This window comes from Panulirus ornatus, chromosome 10 (assembly GCF_036320965.1).
Source record: "Panulirus ornatus isolate Po-2019 chromosome 10, ASM3632096v1, whole genome shotgun sequence".
In the NCBI taxonomy this organism is placed as follows: Eukaryota; Metazoa; Arthropoda; class Malacostraca; order Decapoda; family Palinuridae; genus Panulirus; species Panulirus ornatus.
Window position 1 is genome coordinate 49830845 of NC_092233.1, and position 20291 is coordinate 49851135.

Consider the following 20291-nt stretch of genomic DNA (forward strand, 5'->3'; position numbering starts at 1 on the left):
GATTCGTATGTAGTATTTATGGATCTGGAAAAGCATATGATTAGAGTTGATAGAGATGCTCTGTGGAAGGTATTAAGAATATATGGTGTGGGAAGCAAATTGCTAGAAGCAGTGAAAAGTTTTTATCGAGGATGTAAGGATGTGTAACGGTAGGAAGAGAGGAAAGTGCTTGGTTCTCAATGAATGTCGGTTTGCTGCAGGGGTGCGTGATGTCTCCATGGTTGATTAATTTTGCTTATGGATGGAGTTGTTAGGAGGTGAATGCAAGAGTTTTGGAGAGAGGGGTAAGTATGCAGTCTGTTGCGGATGATACAGCTTGGGAAGTGAGTCAGTTGTTGTTCGCTGTTGATCAGCTGCTGGTGGTGAGTCAGCTGAGAAACTGCAGAAGTTGGTGACTGAGTTTGGTAAAGTGTGTGAAAGAAGAAAGCTGAGGGATTTGTGAAAAAGTGCTAGGTATGAGGTTTGTAAAGTTGAAGGGACAAGTCAACTGGGAGGTAAGTTTGAATGGAGAAAAACTGGAGGAAGTAAAGTGTTTTTGATATCTGGGAGTGGATCTGGCAGCGGATGGAACCTTGGGGAAGCGGAGGGGGAAGTGAATCATAGGGTGGGGGAGGGGGCGAAAATCCTGGGAGCCTTGAAGAATGTTTGGAAGTCGAGAACATTATCTCGGAAAGCAAAAAAAATGGGTATGTTTGAAGAATAGTGGTTCCAACAATGTTGTATGGTTGCGAGGCGTGGCTATGGATAGAGTTGTGCGCAGGAGGGTGGATGTGCTGGAAACGAGATGTTTGAGGACAATATGTGGTGTGAGGTGGTTTGATCGAGTAAGTAATGCAAGGGTAAGAGAGGTGTGTGGAAATAAAAGAGCGTGGTTGAGAGACCGAAGAGGGTGTTTTGAAATGGTTTGGGCACATGGAGAGAATGAGTGACGAAAAGATTGACCAAGAGGATATATGTGTCAGAGGTGGAGGGAACGAGGAGAAGTGGGAGACCAAATTGGAGGTGAAAAGACGGAGGTGGATTCAGTGGAAAAGATTTTCAGTGATCAGGGCCTGAATCATGCAGGAGGGTGAAAGGCTTGCAAGGAATAGAGTGAATTGGATCGATGTGGTATACCGGGGTTGATGTGCTGTCAATGGATTGAACCAGGGCATGCATGTGAAGCGTCTAGGGTAAACCATGGAAAGTTCTGTGGGGCCTGGATGTGGAAAGGGAGCTGTGGTTTCGGGCATTATTGCATTACAGCTTGAGACTGAGTGTGAACGAATGGGGCCTTTGTTGTCTTTTCCTAGCGCTACCTTGCACAATGAGGTGGGTAGGGGGATGTTATTCCATGTGTGGCGATGTGGGGTGGCGATGGGAATGAATAAAGGCAGACAGTGTGAATTGCGTGCGTGTATATATGTATGTGTCTGTGTGTGTATATATATGTGTACATTGAGATGTATGGGTATGTATATTTGCGTGTGTGGACATGTAAGTATATACATGTGTATGGGGGTGGGTTGGGCCATTTCTTTCGTCTGTTTCCTTGAGCTACCTCGCAAACGCGGAGACAGCGACAAAAGAAAAAAAAATAAATATAAATATATATATAAGTAGGTACAGTAGGGTTGAGGGTCAAGTCAATTGGGAGGTAAGTTTGAATGGAGAAAAACTGGAGGAAGTAAAGTGTTTTAGATACCTGGAGTGGATCTGGCAGCGGATGGAACCATGGAAGTGGAAGTGAATCATAGGGTGGGGGAGGGGGCGAAAATCCTGGGAGCCTTGAAGAATGTGTGGAGGTCGAGGAACATTTATCTCGGAAAGCAAAAATGGCTATGTTTGAAGGAATAGTGGTTCCAACAATGTTGTATGGTTGCGAGGCGTGGCTATGGATAGAGTTGTGCGCAGGAGGGTGGATGTGCTGGAAACGAGATGTTTGAGGACAATGTGTGGTGTGAGGTGGTTTGATCGAGTAAGTAATATAAGGTAAGAGAGATGTGTGGAAATAAAAAGAGTGTGGTTGAGAGAGCAGAAGAGGGTGTTTTGAAATGGTTTGGGCACATGGAGAGAATGAGTGACGAAAAGATTGACCAAGAGGATATATGTGTCGGAGGTGGATGGAACGGGAGAAGTGGGAGACCAAATTGGAGGTGGAAAGATGGAGTGAAAAAGATTTTGAGTGATCGGGGCCTGAACATGCAGGAGGGTGAAAGGTGGGCAAGGAATAGAGTGAATTGGATCGATGTGGTATACCGGGGTTGATGTGCTGTCAATGGATTGAACCAGGGCATGCATGTGAAGCGTCTAGGGTAAACCATGGAAAGTTGTGTGGGGCCTGGATGTGGAAAGGGAGCTGTGGTTTCGGGCATTATTGCATTACAGCTTGAGACTGAGTGTGAACGAATGGGGCCTTTGTTGTCTTTTCCTAGAGCTACCTCGCTTACATGAGGGGGAGGGGGATGGTATTCCATGTGTGGCGGGGGGGGGTGGGGTCGATGGGAATGAATAAAGGCAGACAGTGTGAATTGTGTGCATGGTTATATATGTATGTGTCTGTGTGTGTATATATATGTGTACATTGAGATGTATAGGTATGTATATTTGCGTGTGTGGACATGTAAGTATATACATGTGTATGGGGGTGGGTTGGGCCATTTCTTTCGTCTGTTTCCTTGAGCTACCTCGCAAACGCGGAGACAGCGACAATGCAAAATATATAAAATAAATAAATATATTTATATCCTCCCTGGGGATTGGGGAGAAAGAATACTTCCCACGTATTACCTGCGTCGTAGAAGGCGACTAAAAGGGGAGGGAGCGGGGGCTGGAAATCCTCCACTTGTTTTTTTTTTTTTTTCTTTCCCTAAAGACTAACATAGAAAGGGTCCAAGGTGGGAATCCCTCAAAGGCCCATCCCTCTGTTCCTAACGCTATATTGCTAATGCGGGAAATGGCGAATAGTATGAAAGAAAGAAAAGATATATATTGCAAGGAAGTAGTGCAAATGACTGGAGACATATAAAAGGAAGCAGCAGAGTTTAAGAGAAAGGTGCAAGAGTGAAAAGAGGCAAATGAGAGTTGGGGTGAGAAAATCTCATTAAATATTAGAGAGAATAAAAAGATGTTTTGGAAGGAGGTAAATAAAGTGCATAAGACTAGAGAAGAAATGGGAATATCGGTGAAGCGGAGCAAATGGGAGGTAATAACAAGTAGTGATGAAGTGAGGAGGAGTTATTTTTTGAAGTTTGTTGAATGTGCTTGATGATAGAATGGCAATATATAGGGTGTTTTTGTCGGGGTGGTGTGTGAAATGAGAGGCTCTGGGAGAATGGTTTGCGGAAGATGAAAGCTGGCAAGGCGGCAGGTTTGAATGGTATTGCAGAGGAATTTATTAAAAAAAAAAAAGGGGGGGGGTGACTGTGTTTGTCGAATTGGTTGGTTAAGGAAATTCAATGTATGTATGGATCATGATGAAGTGCCTGAGGATTGAGGAATGCAGCACAGTGTCACTGTCAAAAAAAAGGCAAAGGGGATAAAGGTGAGTGCTCAAATTACAGAGGTACAAGTTTGTTGAGTATTCCTGGGAAATTATATGGGAGGGTATTGATTGAGAGGGTGAAAGCATGTAAAGAGCATCAGATTGGGGAAGAGCAGTGTGGTTTCAGAGGTGGTAAAGGATGTGTGGATCAGGTGTTTGCTTTGAAGAATGTATGTTAGAAATTACTTAGAAAAAATCAAAATGATTCGGTAAAATGTATTATTTTATGGATCCTGGAAAAAAAAGGGCATAATGAATAGAAGTTTTTGTGATAAGAGATCGCTGTGGAAGGTATTAAGAATATATGGTGTGGGAAGCAAATTTTGGCATATAAGCAGAGAAAAGTTTTTTTTCGTGGATGTAAGGCAATGTGTACGAGTAGAAGATAAGGAAATGGCTTGGTTCTCCAATGAATGGTTCCGGTTTTTGGCTTGCAGGGTGCTGAATGTTTCCGCCATGTGTTTGTTTATTTGCTTTAATGGATGGAGTTGTTAGGGAGGTGAATGCAAGAGTTTTGGAGAGAGGGGTAAGTATGCAGTCTGTTGCGGATGATACAGCTTGGGAAGTGAGTCAGTTGTTGTTCGCTGTTGATACAGCGCTGGTGGCTGATTCAGCTGAGAAACTGCAGAAGTTGGTGACTGAGTTTGGTAAAGTGTGTGAAAGAAGAAAGCTGAGAGTAAATGTGAATAAGAGCAAGGTTATTAGGTAGAGTAAAGTTGAGGGACAAGTCAACTGGGAGGTAAGTTTGAATGGAGAAAAACTGGAGGAAGTAAAGTGTTTTTGATATCTGGGAGTGGATCTGGCAGCGGATGGAACCATGGAAGCGGAAGTGAATCATAGGGTGGGGGAGGGGGCGAAAATTCTGGAGCCTTGAAGAATGTTTGGAAGTCGAGAACATTATCTCGGAAAGCAAAAATGGGTATGTTTGAAGGAATAGTGGTTCCAACAATGTTGTATGGTTGCGAGGCGTGGGCTATGGATAGAGTTGTGCGCAGGAGGGTGGATGTGCTGGAAACGAGATGTTTGAGGACAATATGTGGTGTGAGGTGGTTTGATCGAGTAAGTAATGCAAGGGTAAGAGAGGTGTGTGGAAATAAAAAGAGCGTGGTTGAGAGACCAGAAGAGGGTGTTTTGAAATGGTTTGGGCACATGGAGAGAATGAGTGACGAAAGATTGACCAAGAGGATATATGTGTCAGAGGTGGAGGGAACGAGGAGAAGTGGGAGACCAAATTGGAGGTGAAAAGACGGAGTGAAAAAGATTTTCAGTGATCAGGGCCTGAACATGCAGGAGGGTGAAAGGCATGCAAGGAATAGAGTGAATTGGAACGATGTGGTATACCGGGGTTGATGTGCTGTCAATGGATTGAACCAGGGCATGCATGTGAAGCGTCTAGGGTAAACCATGGAAAGTTCTGTGGGGCCTGGATGTGGAAAGAGAGCTGTGGTTTCGGTGCATTATTACATGACAGCTAGAGACTGAGTGTGAACGAATGGGGCCTTTGTTGTCTTTTCCTAGCGCTACCTTGCACACATGAGGTGGGTAGGGGGATGTTATTCCATGTGTGGCGAGGTGGCGATGGGAATGAATAAAGGCAGACAGTGTGAATTGCGTGCGTGTATATATGTATGTGTCTGTGTGTGTATATATATGTGTACATTGAGATGTATGGGTATGTATATTTGCGTGTGTGGACGTATATGTATATATATGTGTATGGGGGTGGGTTGGGCCATTTCTTTTTCTGTTTCCTTGTGCTACCTCGCAAATGCGGGAGACAGCGACAAAAGAAAAAAAAATAAATATAAATATATATATAATTAGGTACAGTAGGGTTGAGGGTCAAGTCAATTGGGAGGTAAGTTTGAATGGAGAAAAACTGGAGGAAGTAAAGTGTTTTAGATACCTGGGAGTGGATCTGGCAGTGGATGGAACCATGGAAGTGGAAGTGAATCATAGAGTGGGGGAGGGGGCGAAAATCCTGGGAGCCTTGAAGAATGTGTGGAGGTCGAGAACATTATCTCGGAAAGCAAAAATGGCTATGTTTGAAGGAATAGTGGTTCCAACAATGTTGTATGGTTGCAAGGCGTGGGCTATGGATAGAGTTGTGCGCAGGAGGGTGGATGTGTTGGAAATGAGATGTTTGAGGACAATGTGTGGTGTGAGGTGGTTTGATCGAGTAAGTAATATAAGGGTAAGAGAGATGTGTGGAAATAAAAAGAGTGTGGTTGAGAGAGCAGAAGAGGGTGTTTTGAAATGGTTTGGGCACATGGAGAGAATGAGTGAGGAAAGATTGACCAAGAGGATATATGTGTCGGAGGTGGATGGAACGAGGAGAAGTGGGAGACCAAATTGGAGGTGGAAAGATGGAGTGAAAAAGATTTTGAGTGATCGGGGCCTGAACATGCAGGAGGGTGAAAGGTGGGCAAGGAATAGAGTGAATTGGATCGATGTGGTATACCGGGGTTGACGTGCTGTCAGTGGATTGAATCAGGGCATGTGAAGTGTCTGGGGTAAACCATGGAAAGTTGTGTGGGGCCTGGATGTGGAAAGGGAGCTGTGGTTTCGGGCATTATTGCATTACAGCTTGAGACTGAGTGTGAACGAATGGGGCCTTTGTTGTCTTTTCCTAGAGCTACCTCGCTTACATGAGGGGGGAGGGGGATGGTATTCCATGTGTGGCGGGGTGGCGATGGGAATGAATAAAGGCAGACAGTGTGAATTGTGTGCATGGTTATATATGTATGTGTCTGTGTGTGTATATATATGTGTACATTGAGATGTATAGGTATGTATATTTGCGTGTGTGGACATGTAAGTATATACATGTGTATGGGGGTGGGTTGGGCCATTTCTTTCGTCTGTTTCCTTGAGCTACCTCGCAAACGCGGGAGACAGCGACAATGCAAAATATATAAAATAAATAAATAATTTATATCCTCCCTGGGGATTGGGGAGAAAGAATACTTCCCACGTATTACCTGCGTGTCGTAGAAGGCGACTAAAAGGGGAGGGAGCGGGGGGCTGGAAATCCTTCCCTCTTGTTTTTTTTTTTTTTTCCCTAAAGAAGGAACAGAGAAAGGGGCCAGGTGAGGATATTCCCTCAAAGGCCCAGTCCTCTGTTCCTAACGCTATATTGCTAATGCGGGAAATGGCGAATAGTATGAAAGAAAGAAAAGATATATATTGCAAGGAAGTAGTGCAAATGACTGGAGACATATAAAAGGAAGCAGCAGGAGGTTAAGAGAAAGGTGCAAGAGGTGAAAAAGAGGGCAAATGAGAGTTGGGGTGAGAAAATCTCATTAAATATTAGAGAGAATAAAAAGATGTTTTGGAAGGAGGTAAATAAAGTGCATAAGACTAGAGAAGAAATGGGAATATCGGTGAAGCGGGCAAATGGGGAGGTAATAACAAGTAGTGATGAAGTGAGGAGGAGTTAATATTTTGAAGGTTTGTTGAATGTGCTTGATGATAGAATGGCAATATATAGGGTGTTTTTGTCGGGGTGGTGTGTGAAATGAGAGGCTCTGGGAGAATGGTTTGCGGAAGATGAAAGCTGGCAAGGCGGCAGGTTTGAATGGTATTGCAGAGGAATTTATTAAAAAAAAAAAAGGGGGGGGTGACTGTGTTGTTGATTGGTTGGTAAGGATATTCAATGTATGTATGGATCATGATGAAGTGCCTGAGGATTGGAGGAATGCATGCACAGTGTCACTGTACAAAGGCAAAGGGGATAAAGGTGAGTGTTCAAATTAAGAGGCATACACTTGTTGAGTATTCCTGGGAAATTATATGGGAGGGTATTGATTGAGAGGGTGAAAGCATGTACAGAGCATCAGATTGGGGAAGAGCAGTGTGGTTTCAGAAGTGGGAGAGGATGTATGAATCAGGTGCTTGCTTTGAAGAATGTATGTGAGAAATACTTAGAGAAACAGATGGATCTGTATGTAGCATTTATGGATCTGGAGAAGGCATATGATAGGGTGGATAGAGATGCTTTGTGGAAGGTTTTAAGAGTATATGGTGTGGAGTTAAGTTGCTAGAAGCAGTAAAAAGTTTTTACCAAGCATGTAAGGTATGTGTACGAGCAGGAAGAGAGGAAAATGATTGGTTCCCAGTGAATGTCGGTCTGTGGCAGGGGTGTGTGATGTCTCCATGGTTGATTAATTTGTTTATGGATGGGTTTGTTAGGGAGGTGAATGCAAGAGTTTTGGAGAGAGGGGCAAGTATGCAGTCTGTTATGGATGAAAGGGCTTGGGAAGTGAGTCAGGTGGTGTTCACTGATGATACAGTGCTGGTGGCTGATTCAGGTGAGAAACTGCAGAAGTTTGTGACTGAGTTTGGTAAAGTATGTGAAAGAAAGTTGAGACTAAATGTGAATAAGAGCAAGGTTATCAGGTTCAGGAGGGTTGAGGAACAAGTAAGGTGAAATGTAAGTTTGAGTGAAGAAAAACTGGAGGAAGCGAAGTGTTTTAGATATCTGGGGCTGGACTTAGCAGTGGACGGAACCACTGAAGCTGAAGTGAGTCACAGGGTGGGGGAGGGGTCAAAGTTCTGGGAGCAATGAAGAATAAGTGGAGGGATAGATTATCTTGGGGAACAAAAATGGGTATGGTTGAAGGAATAGTAGTTCCAACAATGCAATATGGTTGCGATGCATGGGCTATAGATAGGGTTGTACAGAGGACAGTGGATGTGTTGGAAATGAAATGTTTGAGGATAATATGTGGTGTGAGGTGGTTTCATCGAATAAGAAACGAGAGGGTAAGTGAGATGTGTGATAATAAAAAGAGTGTGGTTGAAAGAGCATAAGAGAGCATATGGTTTGGACATATGGAGAGAATGACTGAGGAAATATTGACAATGAGGATGTATGTGTCAGAGGGGAGGGAACAACGAGAAGCGGGAGATGAAACTGGAGGTGGAAGAGTGGAGTGAAAAATATTTTGAGCGATCAGGCCCTGAACACACAGGAGGATGAAAGGCGTGTAAGGAATAGAGTGAAGTGGAACGATGTGGTATATGGGGTTGACATGCTGTCAACTGACTGAACCAGGGCATGTAAATCATCTGAGGTAAACCATGGAAAGGTCTGTGGGGCCTGGATGTGGATAGTGAGCTGTGGTTCCAGTGCATTACATATGACATCTAGAGACAGTGTGAACAAATGTGGCCTTTTTCATCTTTTCCTGGCGCTACCTCGCTGAAGGGGGGGAGGGGGTAGAATGTTATTTCCTGTGTGGCAGGGTAGCAACAGAATGGATAAAGGCAAGCAAGTATGAACTTGTACATGTGCATATATGTTATGCCTGTGTATGTATGTGTAAGTATATACTGATATCTATATGTATGTATTTGTGCATGTCTTATCCCTGGGGATAGGGGGAGAAAGAATACTTCCTACGTATTTCCTGCGTGTTGTAGAAGGCAACTAAAAGGGGAGGGAGTGGGGTGTTGGAAATCTTCTCCCTCTCATTTTTAATTTTTCAAAAGAAGGAATAGAGAAGGGGGCCAAGTAAGGATATTCCCCAAAAGGCTCAGTCCTCTGTACTGAACACTACCTCTCTAATGCAGGAAATGGCGAATAGCATGAAAAAAAAAGTGTATGTATGGGCATTTATGTTTATATATATGTACATGAATGGATGGGCCATGTTTCGTCTGTTTCCTGGCGCTACATCGCTAATGTGGGAAACAGCGATTAAGTATAATCATAAAAAAATATATCAGAATCAAGCATGAGCATATCAAATACAAGAAAGAAGAGCACTCCAAAATTGGTTATTATTAAAGATACACTGCTACATGAAACAGGTTAATAATCTGAGCACTAAAGTTTTTAATGAGTACCTTTTGCGACTTACCTGCATTTATCCGGCTCAGTAACCGAAACTAATTCAGAAGTTGCCCCACAATGAAGGGTTACCTGTTGAAGAATAAAATGCTATCATCATATGAGAAACACAAAATTGTAAATGAACAGTTTGATGACAAAATTAGGTAGCCCTTTTCTTAACAAAGCACTGTGTGATACATACAAATTTACAGTACATCAACAGTGCCAATTTCAATCTGTTTTGCTTAACCATAAAGTGTACACTGTATTCCTACATAATATCATACACTGCTTGATTCAAAGGCAGGCTAATATCATACTCTGCTTGATTTAAAGATAGACAATAAAGATATCTCTAACATTCAATTATTCTTAATAAATAAGTGTACACCAAAAATGCCCCTATTTTCGTCTTAATTCACTGGCCAGTGATTCAAGTTAAAATACAGACCACTGCAAAAGATGACAAAAGTCAATGGCATATAAAAAATAATGTGAAAAGCTTGCATGGTCAGCCAACACTTTCCCCATCAGAAAATGGCCTTGGGAACCCAGATAGTCTTGCAAATGAGCAATAACCCTCTCACTTCTCACACCATTTCCACCAAAACACCCTATATCTGCCACTTTATCATCAAACACATTCAACAAACCTTCAAAATACTCACTCCATCTCCTTCTCACTTCACCACTACTTGTTATTACCTTCCCAATAGCACCCTTCACCAATCTTTCCTTTTGTTTTCTTGTCTTATGCACTTTATTTACCTCCTTCCAAAACATCTTTTTATTCTCCCTAAAATTTAACGATAATCTCTCACCCTAACTATCATTTGCCCTCTCTTTCACCTCTAGCTCCTTTCTCTTCACCTCCTGCCTCCTTCTTTTATACATTTCCCGGTCATTTGCACTATTTCCCTGTAAAAATTGTCCAAACACCTCTCTCTTCTCTTTCATTAACAATCTTACTTCTTCATCCCACCACTCACTACCCTTTCTAATCTGCCCACCTCCCACCTTTCTCATGCCACAAGCATCTTTTGCGCAAACCATCATTGCTTCCCTAAATACATCCCATTCCTCCCCCATTGACCTTATGTCATTTGCTCTCACCTTTTTCTATTCTGCACTCGTAATATTTCCTCACACAAGTCTCCTTTCCAAGCTCACTTACCCTCACCACTCTCTTCACCCCAACATTCTCTCTTCTTTTCTGAAAACCTCTACAAATCTTCATTTTTGCCTCCACAAGATAATGATCAGACATTCCTCCAGTTGCCCCTCTCAGCACATTAACATCCAAAAGTCTCTCTTCCACGCGCCTATCAACCAACACGTAATCCAATAAGCTCTCTGGCCATCCCTCCTACTTACGTGCATAAATTTATATATATCTCTCTTTTTAAACCAGTTATTCCCAATAACCAGTCCTTTTTCAGCACACAAAAACCACAAGCTCTTCACCATTTCCATTTATAACATTGAACACCCCATGTACACCAATTATACCCTCAACTGCCACATTACTCACCTTTGCATTCAAATAACCCATCACTATAACTCGGTCTCGTGCATCAAAGCTGCTAACACACTCACTCAGTTGCTCCTAAAACACTTTCCTCTCATGATCTTTCTTCTCATGGCCAGCTGCATAGGCACCAATAATCACCCGTCTCTCTCCATCCACTTTCAGTTTTACCCATATCAATCTAGAGTTTACTTTCTTACACTATCACATATTCCCACAACTCCTGCTTCAAGAGTAGTGCTAATTTTTCCTTTGCTCTTGATCTCTCACCAACCCCTGACTTTACTCCCAAGAAGTAAGAGAGGAAATTATTCAAAGTACCATGTTACTGAACTACATTATGTGGAAAAATTTTTAACTTAAAACAGTATGTTTAACAGCATTGCTTTCAACTAGTGTTTTCAAAAGTGGTTTTTGACGAATGAAATAAAATATAATGAAAAACCCATTACCAACCTTAGTGGCACGATGCATTCCATTTCCACAAAAACTACCTTCAATCATGTTCATCATTTCAAATCTGTTGTCTTTGATAACCCAGTCAGCCCAGACCCTGTGGATAAAGACTTTTGAAAAAAAATTGTATAAAAACATTCACAAAACTAATCAAAGTACAATGGTATGATCAGTGGGTGGAATAAACTCTACAAGACTTTTTCAAAACCACTACTACTCTTGGCGACTGTATAAGGAAAATTAAAACTAAACTATTCTACTTACAGTTCAACTAGTAATGAGATACATGAAAATACTATCTTTTCATTCTTTAATTAAGTTCATGGCTGAGAAAAACATTTTGAAAAAGGTTAACCCTTTCACTGTAGCTGGTAAATACTAGGTCTCTCCTTTGTACTTACTGTGGGTGTTACACATATGAATCTTGCATTTTAAAATTCTTGCATGAGATGTTTTGTCCAGATACTTATGGTCAATGATGGCTTTTAACATTCTACAATATGCTGCCTTACAGCAGTCAATTATATAACTTTAATAAGAAAAAGTATCCTTCAACACAAAATGTTGCTTATGGAAATATTTCTACCATAAACCATAGTAAATGTTCATCCAAAATCTATCTACCTCTCTATATCTCTGATGCCACAGCAATAAAGTCTTCATAACTAGTGAAATCTAGTGCCACTTCTTAGCCTTTAGTGCCTCACTTTTAAATTGCCACTAGCAAAGAGCAAGTCAAGTGCCTAATGCTCCTGCCTAAGGTTCCAAAATATATCACCACACAATTTGCTAGGTGCTAATACAAACTGTGATGCATACTATGGCACTGGTGAAATGGAAACATGAACTGCTTAAATAACAATAAGAAAACATTAATATGATCGTACATCTGCAGCAATGACCACACACACACTCTCTTTAACTGCATAGATGCTGTTTGGATTGGTGCTGTCAGATGAGTTATACATTTCTGTAATCAGGGGGTATGTACTCCATTCATTGTTAGGAAAATTCAAATCATTATCATTTTTCAAAGTTTTGAAACCACTGACACAGGGAAAGAGTGCTGGCCCTTAAGTCTCCCACAGCAAAAAGGAAATGTTTTGCAAGATTTCTACTTTTATTTGTGCACAAGTCAAGTTTATTCTTTCTGGAACAACTTTCAAGGGATGGAAAGCAGGGAGTTGGCTTATATCTATATTAAATTTTTGAATGGGACGAAAATCCTGCAAGACAGAGGGCCAAATGTTATCTTCAACCATAATAGGTAGCTAAGATTCCAATCCTAAACTAAATCACCATATACAGTGCCAGAAGACCAGTTATTTGTAAGCTAAGCATGCACTCCTCATGCTAAGCAATGTCAGCCTTAGCTCAGTCCAGTATACCCTATTGTAGTCTAAGCTGAGCCTCGACTTTCATATCCTAGTTATCTTTCTTCTTGGGTACCATAAGGACTAAACCACACTTAATCCCCAAATTTCACTTTACAAAGAAAGATTTTTATCAACCCTTGTCTTAAATTAACTGCAGTGCTTTTTTTTTTTTTTTATACCTCGTCGCTGTCTCCCGCGTTTGCGAGGTAGCGCAAGGAACCTCGCAAACGCGGGAGACAGCGACGAGGTATAAAAAAAAAAAAAAAAAAAAAAAAAAGCACTGCAGTTAATTTTATTTCTATACCCAACTGTTTATGGCAGTACAAAGCAGCCTGGCTGAAGATTGTTCCTATTAAGTCTGGCAAAACCGTTGGTAATATTTCTGTAGTTGTTGTTGTTGTACTGATAGTGTCCCATCAGCATGGAATCATAATTGATAGGTTTTCTCATTTCAAAAACAGCTTAATGAGACATAACACTAGTACTAAAGGATGTTGCAAATTGAGTGGACGGCTATAAAAATCATTTACACAGAAAAACTTACGATAAGTAACTTGGGTTTATGCTATTTTCAGGTGGCTGTACATAAAAAAAAGGAAACATCAAAACAGTTAAAACATCATTTCACCATAATATTTTTCTAAGATAATACCCAGTATCTTTATTGCAATGCCTCAAAAACTAGGGTTGACTTACATATGAGACATGGAAATTCAGAATTTCAAGCAAAAAGTCTAGGGTTATCCTAAACACTAGATCAACTATGACTTGAGCATGTTTGGCATCATCCCACCAAAGATATGAAAAAAAAATATCATTGGTACACAAAGTGATGGCATACCCTAGAACACCTTTGTAGGGTTCATAGTAAGCTTGGATGTCTTCTTGGGTGATGTTCTGGAAGGGGCAAAACACATACTCATATCTGAAAGAATAACAATAATATAATCTCTTGGCAATTCATATCTCATTCTTATAGCAATTAGCAAAATGAAAGAGGATTACATGGTAAATTAGATACAAGTACAGCAAACAACATAATGTCTAAGCACCTTGAGACTTGGTGATGGTTGGATAACAGACAAATATGGACTATAGAATGGACTTTAACTGCAGTAATGCAGTTTACAGAAATATTACTTATCAATGAAATTTTACTAAAGAGAAAAGCATAATGTTTTAACAACATGTACTCACTTAAAAGAAAGTTGCATGTATTTTACCTCCTCTGCATAAATTATTCAGAGGAGCTGGAGTGCACTACTAGTCTTGTACCATTCCTATAGAACTTCAGATAGCTAGTTTCTCAAGTTTTGGCTTACTTAGCACTTTACACTCACTTGCAGAGCAGAACCCAGAAAAACTATCCTTCACTATAAAATAACATCTACAGCTGACTCTCCAATATTAATTAATCTTTCATCCTTGCCCTGATGTACCTCGCTAAATCTGCTATGTCACGTCTACTCTTTCTTCAGTGCTGAGCACCTTCCTTTTTTCTCTTTCTATCATTAGCTGTTGAGGAACTTGCCAAAGCTATGGTGAAACACCATGTTAAGACTTCAGTGTCCCAGGATCTGGCTTCTAATGGACCTTTAATCCATTGAGCTAAGTTTTTGATTTAATGGAAAATATGGTGAGGTTTGTAACATAGAAAATGTAGACCAGTATGGTATGGATTTACGGGAATGAGAACAGTATGTAATGGAATAGTCTGTTAGTTCTTTACCTCAGTCTGGGATACTGCATGCCAGGAGAACAAAATGTGAGTTATTTTGATTTTCTAACATTTGAAACCATTGTTCCACATCAACTTGGTTCACTTTTCTTCATGTAACTAACATACCCTGTTCTTTGTGCATATGCAAATAGTTTTACACTGATTTACATTAACTTAATTATGCAATACTCTTTTTTTGTACCTTTACATCTACAAAGATAATCTGAATAGAAATTCAAGATAAAATGTGAGATGTGTGTCCTTGGCCAACACAATAACAAACTCAATGCCTGTATTCTCAGAGAACTATATTTTTAATGGTACAAAGGCCTGTCTTTTTGCAGTAAATTATTGAAGATATGAGTCATATCAGTGTTGCACTTGGTAAGAGATCCAAGAAATACCTCAGCATTGCTGAGAAGCTGAAAATGATTGAGCTTCATGAGCATGGGGAGTATCATGTGCTCCATGCATGCTCCATTTCTGACAAAGAAGTGATTCAAGTGACTCCCAAAGTAGCAGTAGAGCTATTTTCTTCTGATTTCATCAATTCCATGTCCCTTACCCCATTCTAAAGACCAGCATTCCTAATTCTCAATGAGCACTTTAAACTAAGCCTAGCCACTTTGTGAGTTTTTTTCATTGATCAAATAAGTTATTTGCAGATGATTCTCACTCATCAGTAAAGTAAAAATCCCAATCCAGCAAGATTAAACATTTTGTAAGAGAACATTTGTTCTCACTACTACACTGAAAAGCAAGTGCCCTCAAAAACCAGATTTAAATACCTCTCTGTCAGACATACACCCACCTGAAACTACACTACAGAAATTTTGGACTTAAGCTTTCTTTTCAGACCAGCAATCTAAATTCTTCAAAAGTATCTTAAACTAAACCTAGCCATTTTATAATATTTTTTCATTGATTAAAGAAGTTATTGCAGATGATTCTCACTCACACGTATAGTAGAGATCCTAATTAAGCAAAGTAAAATATCTCGTAAGAATGCACTTTTCTCATCAATAAAATGAAGAGCAACTGCCTCCAAAACTAGCTTTAAATACCACTCTAACAAACAAATCCATCTGACACTACAATCTGCAAAAATTTAGTTTTCCCATTCTCATCTGCATTTGGGACACCACCTATCTGTCCAGCATTATAAACACTAACTGAACATATTTCAAGACTCCCCACATCCAAAATGCAACTCCTCACTAAAAACACTGAAGACTTACTCCTCGACTGTCCAATTCTCACCCCACTAAGAGATACACAAATACAGGCAACCTGATCACACCCTTCAAGTTATTAAAAGACACTGATGAAAAGGACAGTGGACAGTTCTCTGAGAGATATAGGGATAAAGCAACCATACACATTGCATGAAATTAAGTAAGAAACTTGCAAATGAGGTAGAGAAATACTTTTATAGTATGAGTGGTGGATGAATGGAACAGATTGAATGAAGACAGTAATGCAGACAGCACACATAATTTCAAGAGGTTGTATGATAGTAAAAGTGTTCAAGAGATGGGGCCCCATGAGTGTAAAACTCCCTACCCATACAATAAAAACAGGTAATTTACAGTCCTGTCCAGGGTTGTGATCTGCTCAAGGATGTATTACTAAGGTTACAGTCTTGTCAAAAAACTTCTCACACATGTGGATTCCAATATTTCTCTCAGGATGTAATTTTTAGATTAGTTCTGCAACATAACATATTACAGCCTTGGAGCTGTAGAAGCCCTTGAAAAAGAGGATCAGGGGCAACTTTGCTCCCAAAAGCTGGCTGCTTATGTTCCCCAACAACTAAATAGACCATACAATACTTGGCAAGCTGCTGTGTCAAATGATTACTGTGAGGCCACTGGCAACTCATGGGTGGGCCATTTTGATAACTGTATCTTTCCCTACATCTCAAAGCTTTAGAACTCTCTACCCTCTTATGTCTTTCCTTATAACAATGACTTAGCTCATTTCAAAGGACAGGTTTATCACTTCCTCCAAAATACATATATGCTTTCCCTTGTCTCTATATCTTTCCTTCTCATTCTCCTTTCTATATTTCAATCAAGGCCCAGCCTTGATGTGAGCTTTTGTCCATGACTGGAGCCTCAAACGTAAAAAGAAGAAAAAACACAATAATGATTCAGAAAACTATGTTCAAATTAATCAACAGAGTAAACTTAAGAAGATGTACTTTTTTGGTATTTGAAAATTTGCATCCACTGTGCACAGAAAATTATTGCAAGTGCCTTACCTAAGGGTTAAAATACTCCAAGACTTCAGCTGACACTAATAAAACATGGGTGAATATTGTAACAGTTAATAATAACCATGAGATAATATGGTAATTATCTATGGAAAAAACACCACTAAAGGGATCATTGAGTATGAACAAAAAAGAAATACTTCAATGAATGGGAATCTGTCAGTATAAGATGTAATTTCTAGAACACTGGCTCATGCATGACAAAGCGTGAAAAAGAAAGTGGAGGTCTGAAATCAATGAAAATTGAGAATGAAATTTATAGACATCCTGTAATATAATAACAGGCTTTTTTCTATGAATCTTTCTAATAATCTTCTTCACAATTCTTTCCCTGTTCCATCTATTCTCTTAATTCTTACATCACATTAGACTATCAATTTCCAATGCTCTTATTTCTACCCATGAAAATACTTTCACATCCACAGAGAGCTGAAACATGTAATTTGTTATTTAAAATTCTTGAACACTTTACCGTCAACTTCTCATTCTCTAAGGCACTTAAGCACACCTCCATCTCTTCTTCCTCACATCCCTCCATTCTACACCTCTACTTTATTACTGACATCCTTCCTTAACATCACACCTCCTAACACTTCTCATCCAAGTGATAATAAACAGTCTGCCAATCTCTTTCAGATATGACACACTCATAATGTGACTGTCAACATTCTTCGACACCAAAGTAATTGAAAATAAAAAGCAACTACGAATGCTTTCACTACATGATGTCATGGTTCAGCCACACTTACAATGACCTCACCTCAGACATTCTCTCACTCATAAAACCATGAAACAACCATGGTGACATTACCCAACTCTAATGTACTTCTAAATCTATTTCAAACCCACCTACTCCTACTACTATTTTACTCAGATGCAAGCATTACCATCAGTGCTCTTATGCACAGGAACTCAAAAGAAATTACTATATAATCTTAGGTTCTAACTTTGAATCTCGATGTTTGAAGCATTTTCCAATCAAGTCCTTCAGGTGATCTGGCCCAGAAAAATTAGCTGGTTTCATCCTTAGCTGCAGTTTCTCCTCTGATTTTGATTCAAACTTTTGCAGGTTGCTGTGGAAATGAAAACATATATGTATACAAAAACAACTTTTGTATTTTCACTAGACATGTTTTTTTAAGTCCTACTGAAAGTATTACAGAGCCAAAAGTTTTTCATACATATTTGCCATTTCCCGCATTAGCAAGATAGCATTAAGTAAAGGTGTACATTGCACAATCAGTTTTCCACAATTTTCATGAGGGTCTTACTTAATGTTCAAATGAATATATATAATTAGCTACAATGTTGACTAATATCTTCCTGTCTCTTCAATGCAGAGTGTGCTATGCAAACCTTCTGTGAAATAATCAAATTGATGATTAGAGAGTAATGCAGTTCCAAAAAAACTATCCGAATTAACCCTTATCATTTACATAACGCAACACATTTAATGATTCTATCAGATAACTCATGTTTCAATAAAATACAGTACATGTAAGCAAGCTGGATTATAGAATACTCAAAATTCTATGAAAGGGAGTGGATAAATGCTTAATTTGGTGACAGGGTGTATCTACTTATGGAATTAATTCAAATCATATCGTTGAAATCACTAAAATTAGCAGCTCTTTATCCCAACTGAAAATTACTTTCAATAATGTTTGATTTGATAAGGTTTCTGGGAATGGTATCAAGTTTTTGTTAGAAGCAAAATATACTGTTAATACAAAAAGAAAAGCCAATACCAACTAAAAAAAATATATATAACGTAACAATCTTGAAAGTGATTGCCAGATGTGTGTAGGAGTCCTATTAATTATGGCAATTCCACTAGGAGTCCTGTCAACTATGGCAATTCCACTAATGTGATTTCTAAAAATTTCTACAACTTAAATTCACCCCATCAGTAGAGTCAACAGATACTAATGAAAGGGATTAAGGTGAGCACTGTAATAATCTGAATTCTTCTGACAAAGGTCCAGTTAAGGGACACTTGAAATAATCCTATAACAAAAAATTTGATTTACAATGATGGTAGAGACTAACATACCAAAAAAGTGATGAAGTACGATTGGGATCATCTTTCCTATCTGATAATTATAAACAGGTCAACATTGGAAAGGAATATGAATGTCTTCGAAAATGTACATCCAATAAACATTACAGTAGGTGAAACCCATGTGAAAATCAGGAGATGCTATGGAAACCTTATCTAACCACCTCAGCAAAATATCTATCATATTTCCAATGTTATTTCAAAATATGTTACTTACGGTATCATATCTACAGCATTTTTCATTGTTGTCTGTTCGTCAAACTATACATATTAATGCATTCCAAAACATAAACACGCTCAAGCACTGATCCTTCACCGTTTGGCAGGAGGCAGCACACGATTATGTCAAAAATATATTATGTTGATGGCAAAATAAAACTGAATTTGGGTAAATCTTGGCCCCCCAAACAAAATTAAACATTTTCAAAGTTCTACCGATATCTATACATATTTCACCTACCTTTAAGAGGTATGTCCCTGTTTGATCTCAATACAGTATTTTCTTAAGAATGTGGATGAAATTAGTACCGACGCATTCCTTTCACATTGTAGGAAAGATTTACAATGGCCTTGCACGATTTAAAAATATTTTCCATTACCCTACAAAAATATATAAGTAATAGAAGAACGGGCAATAATAATTAGGAAAGATGTGGGGTTACTTATACCTCCCCCAGCAGTTAATGTAATACCCCAAGGATGCGCTGAATGTCCATTAATATACATTTCTTCCCAATCCACATCAATATGCACTCGCGTCAAACCCCAAATGAACCTTAACTTTCTGTTTCCTGCTATTTTCAATTAACATTATTAACGTACCACAAGGCTGTTTCTGAATTGCCTCTTACCTGTATGCATTACTTGGCAATTCATTTATCACTTTTAAGGCAACCATTTCACTTCGAGTCCCACAAACAAGACAACAGACAACGACAACTAATATTGAAGAGTTTAATTCAGGCATTGTTGTCTACACTTCTTCCGCTTCTGTTGTATAATATTGTCTATATTATTGGGTTTCCTTCCTTGTCCATCCTCAGCGACAACTTTTACCCAAGGTAAACAAATGTTTCAAAGCTTGAGGAAATAAAAGCTCAGTAACGTGCTTTTAGTAAATTAACCGTAACAGCCAAGTTGAAAATAAATCAAGATCTGCAAGAGTATCTAAGTACAAAAGGCATGTCATGAATCATCAAAAGGCATTGATTGTGGGTATAGCACTATATTTCTACCAATAAGATTACAACATTGGCAGATTGTTTTGTTTACCTTATATTATTATTACCTTAATAGGATGGTTATGGGCCAATAAATCCGGGCAGAAATTTGCCCGGATACAGTTGGCAAACGCGGTATGGTTCAAAACAATATCACATGGCAGTGTCGTCTTTTGAAAAGTAAACAAATAAATTTATTGTGTTTTATCATCAGTGTGCCAAAGGGACTCGTCAAAAGTTTAATAACCCCAGAAGCTTGTCGCCTGCCTGCCGGGACGACATGTTTGAAAATCATTAC

The 20291-nt window shown here is 39.4% G+C and overlaps 1 protein-coding gene across 1 annotated transcript in view; it reads right to left on the reverse strand.

Moving 5' to 3' along the window:
* The window catches only part of LOC139750940 (N-acetylglucosamine-1-phosphotransferase subunit gamma-like), a 65143-nt gene extending 45310 nt beyond the window's left edge, over nucleotides 1-19833 (reverse strand). Inside the window, exons 1-5 of the mRNA XM_071665863.1 lie at nucleotides 19625-19833; nucleotides 17662-17787; nucleotides 13561-13644; nucleotides 11344-11440; nucleotides 9388-9449 (exon numbers count right to left, since the gene is read on the reverse strand). Of these exons, the coding sequence (XP_071521964.1) occupies nucleotides 9388-9449; nucleotides 11344-11440; nucleotides 13561-13644; nucleotides 17662-17787; nucleotides 19625-19740 (485 nt within the window). The 5' untranslated portion in view covers nucleotides 19741-19833. The remainder of the gene's footprint in view (nucleotides 1-9387; nucleotides 9450-11343; nucleotides 11441-13560; nucleotides 13645-17661; nucleotides 17788-19624) is intronic.
* Nucleotides 19834-20291: the final 458 nt, after the last annotated feature.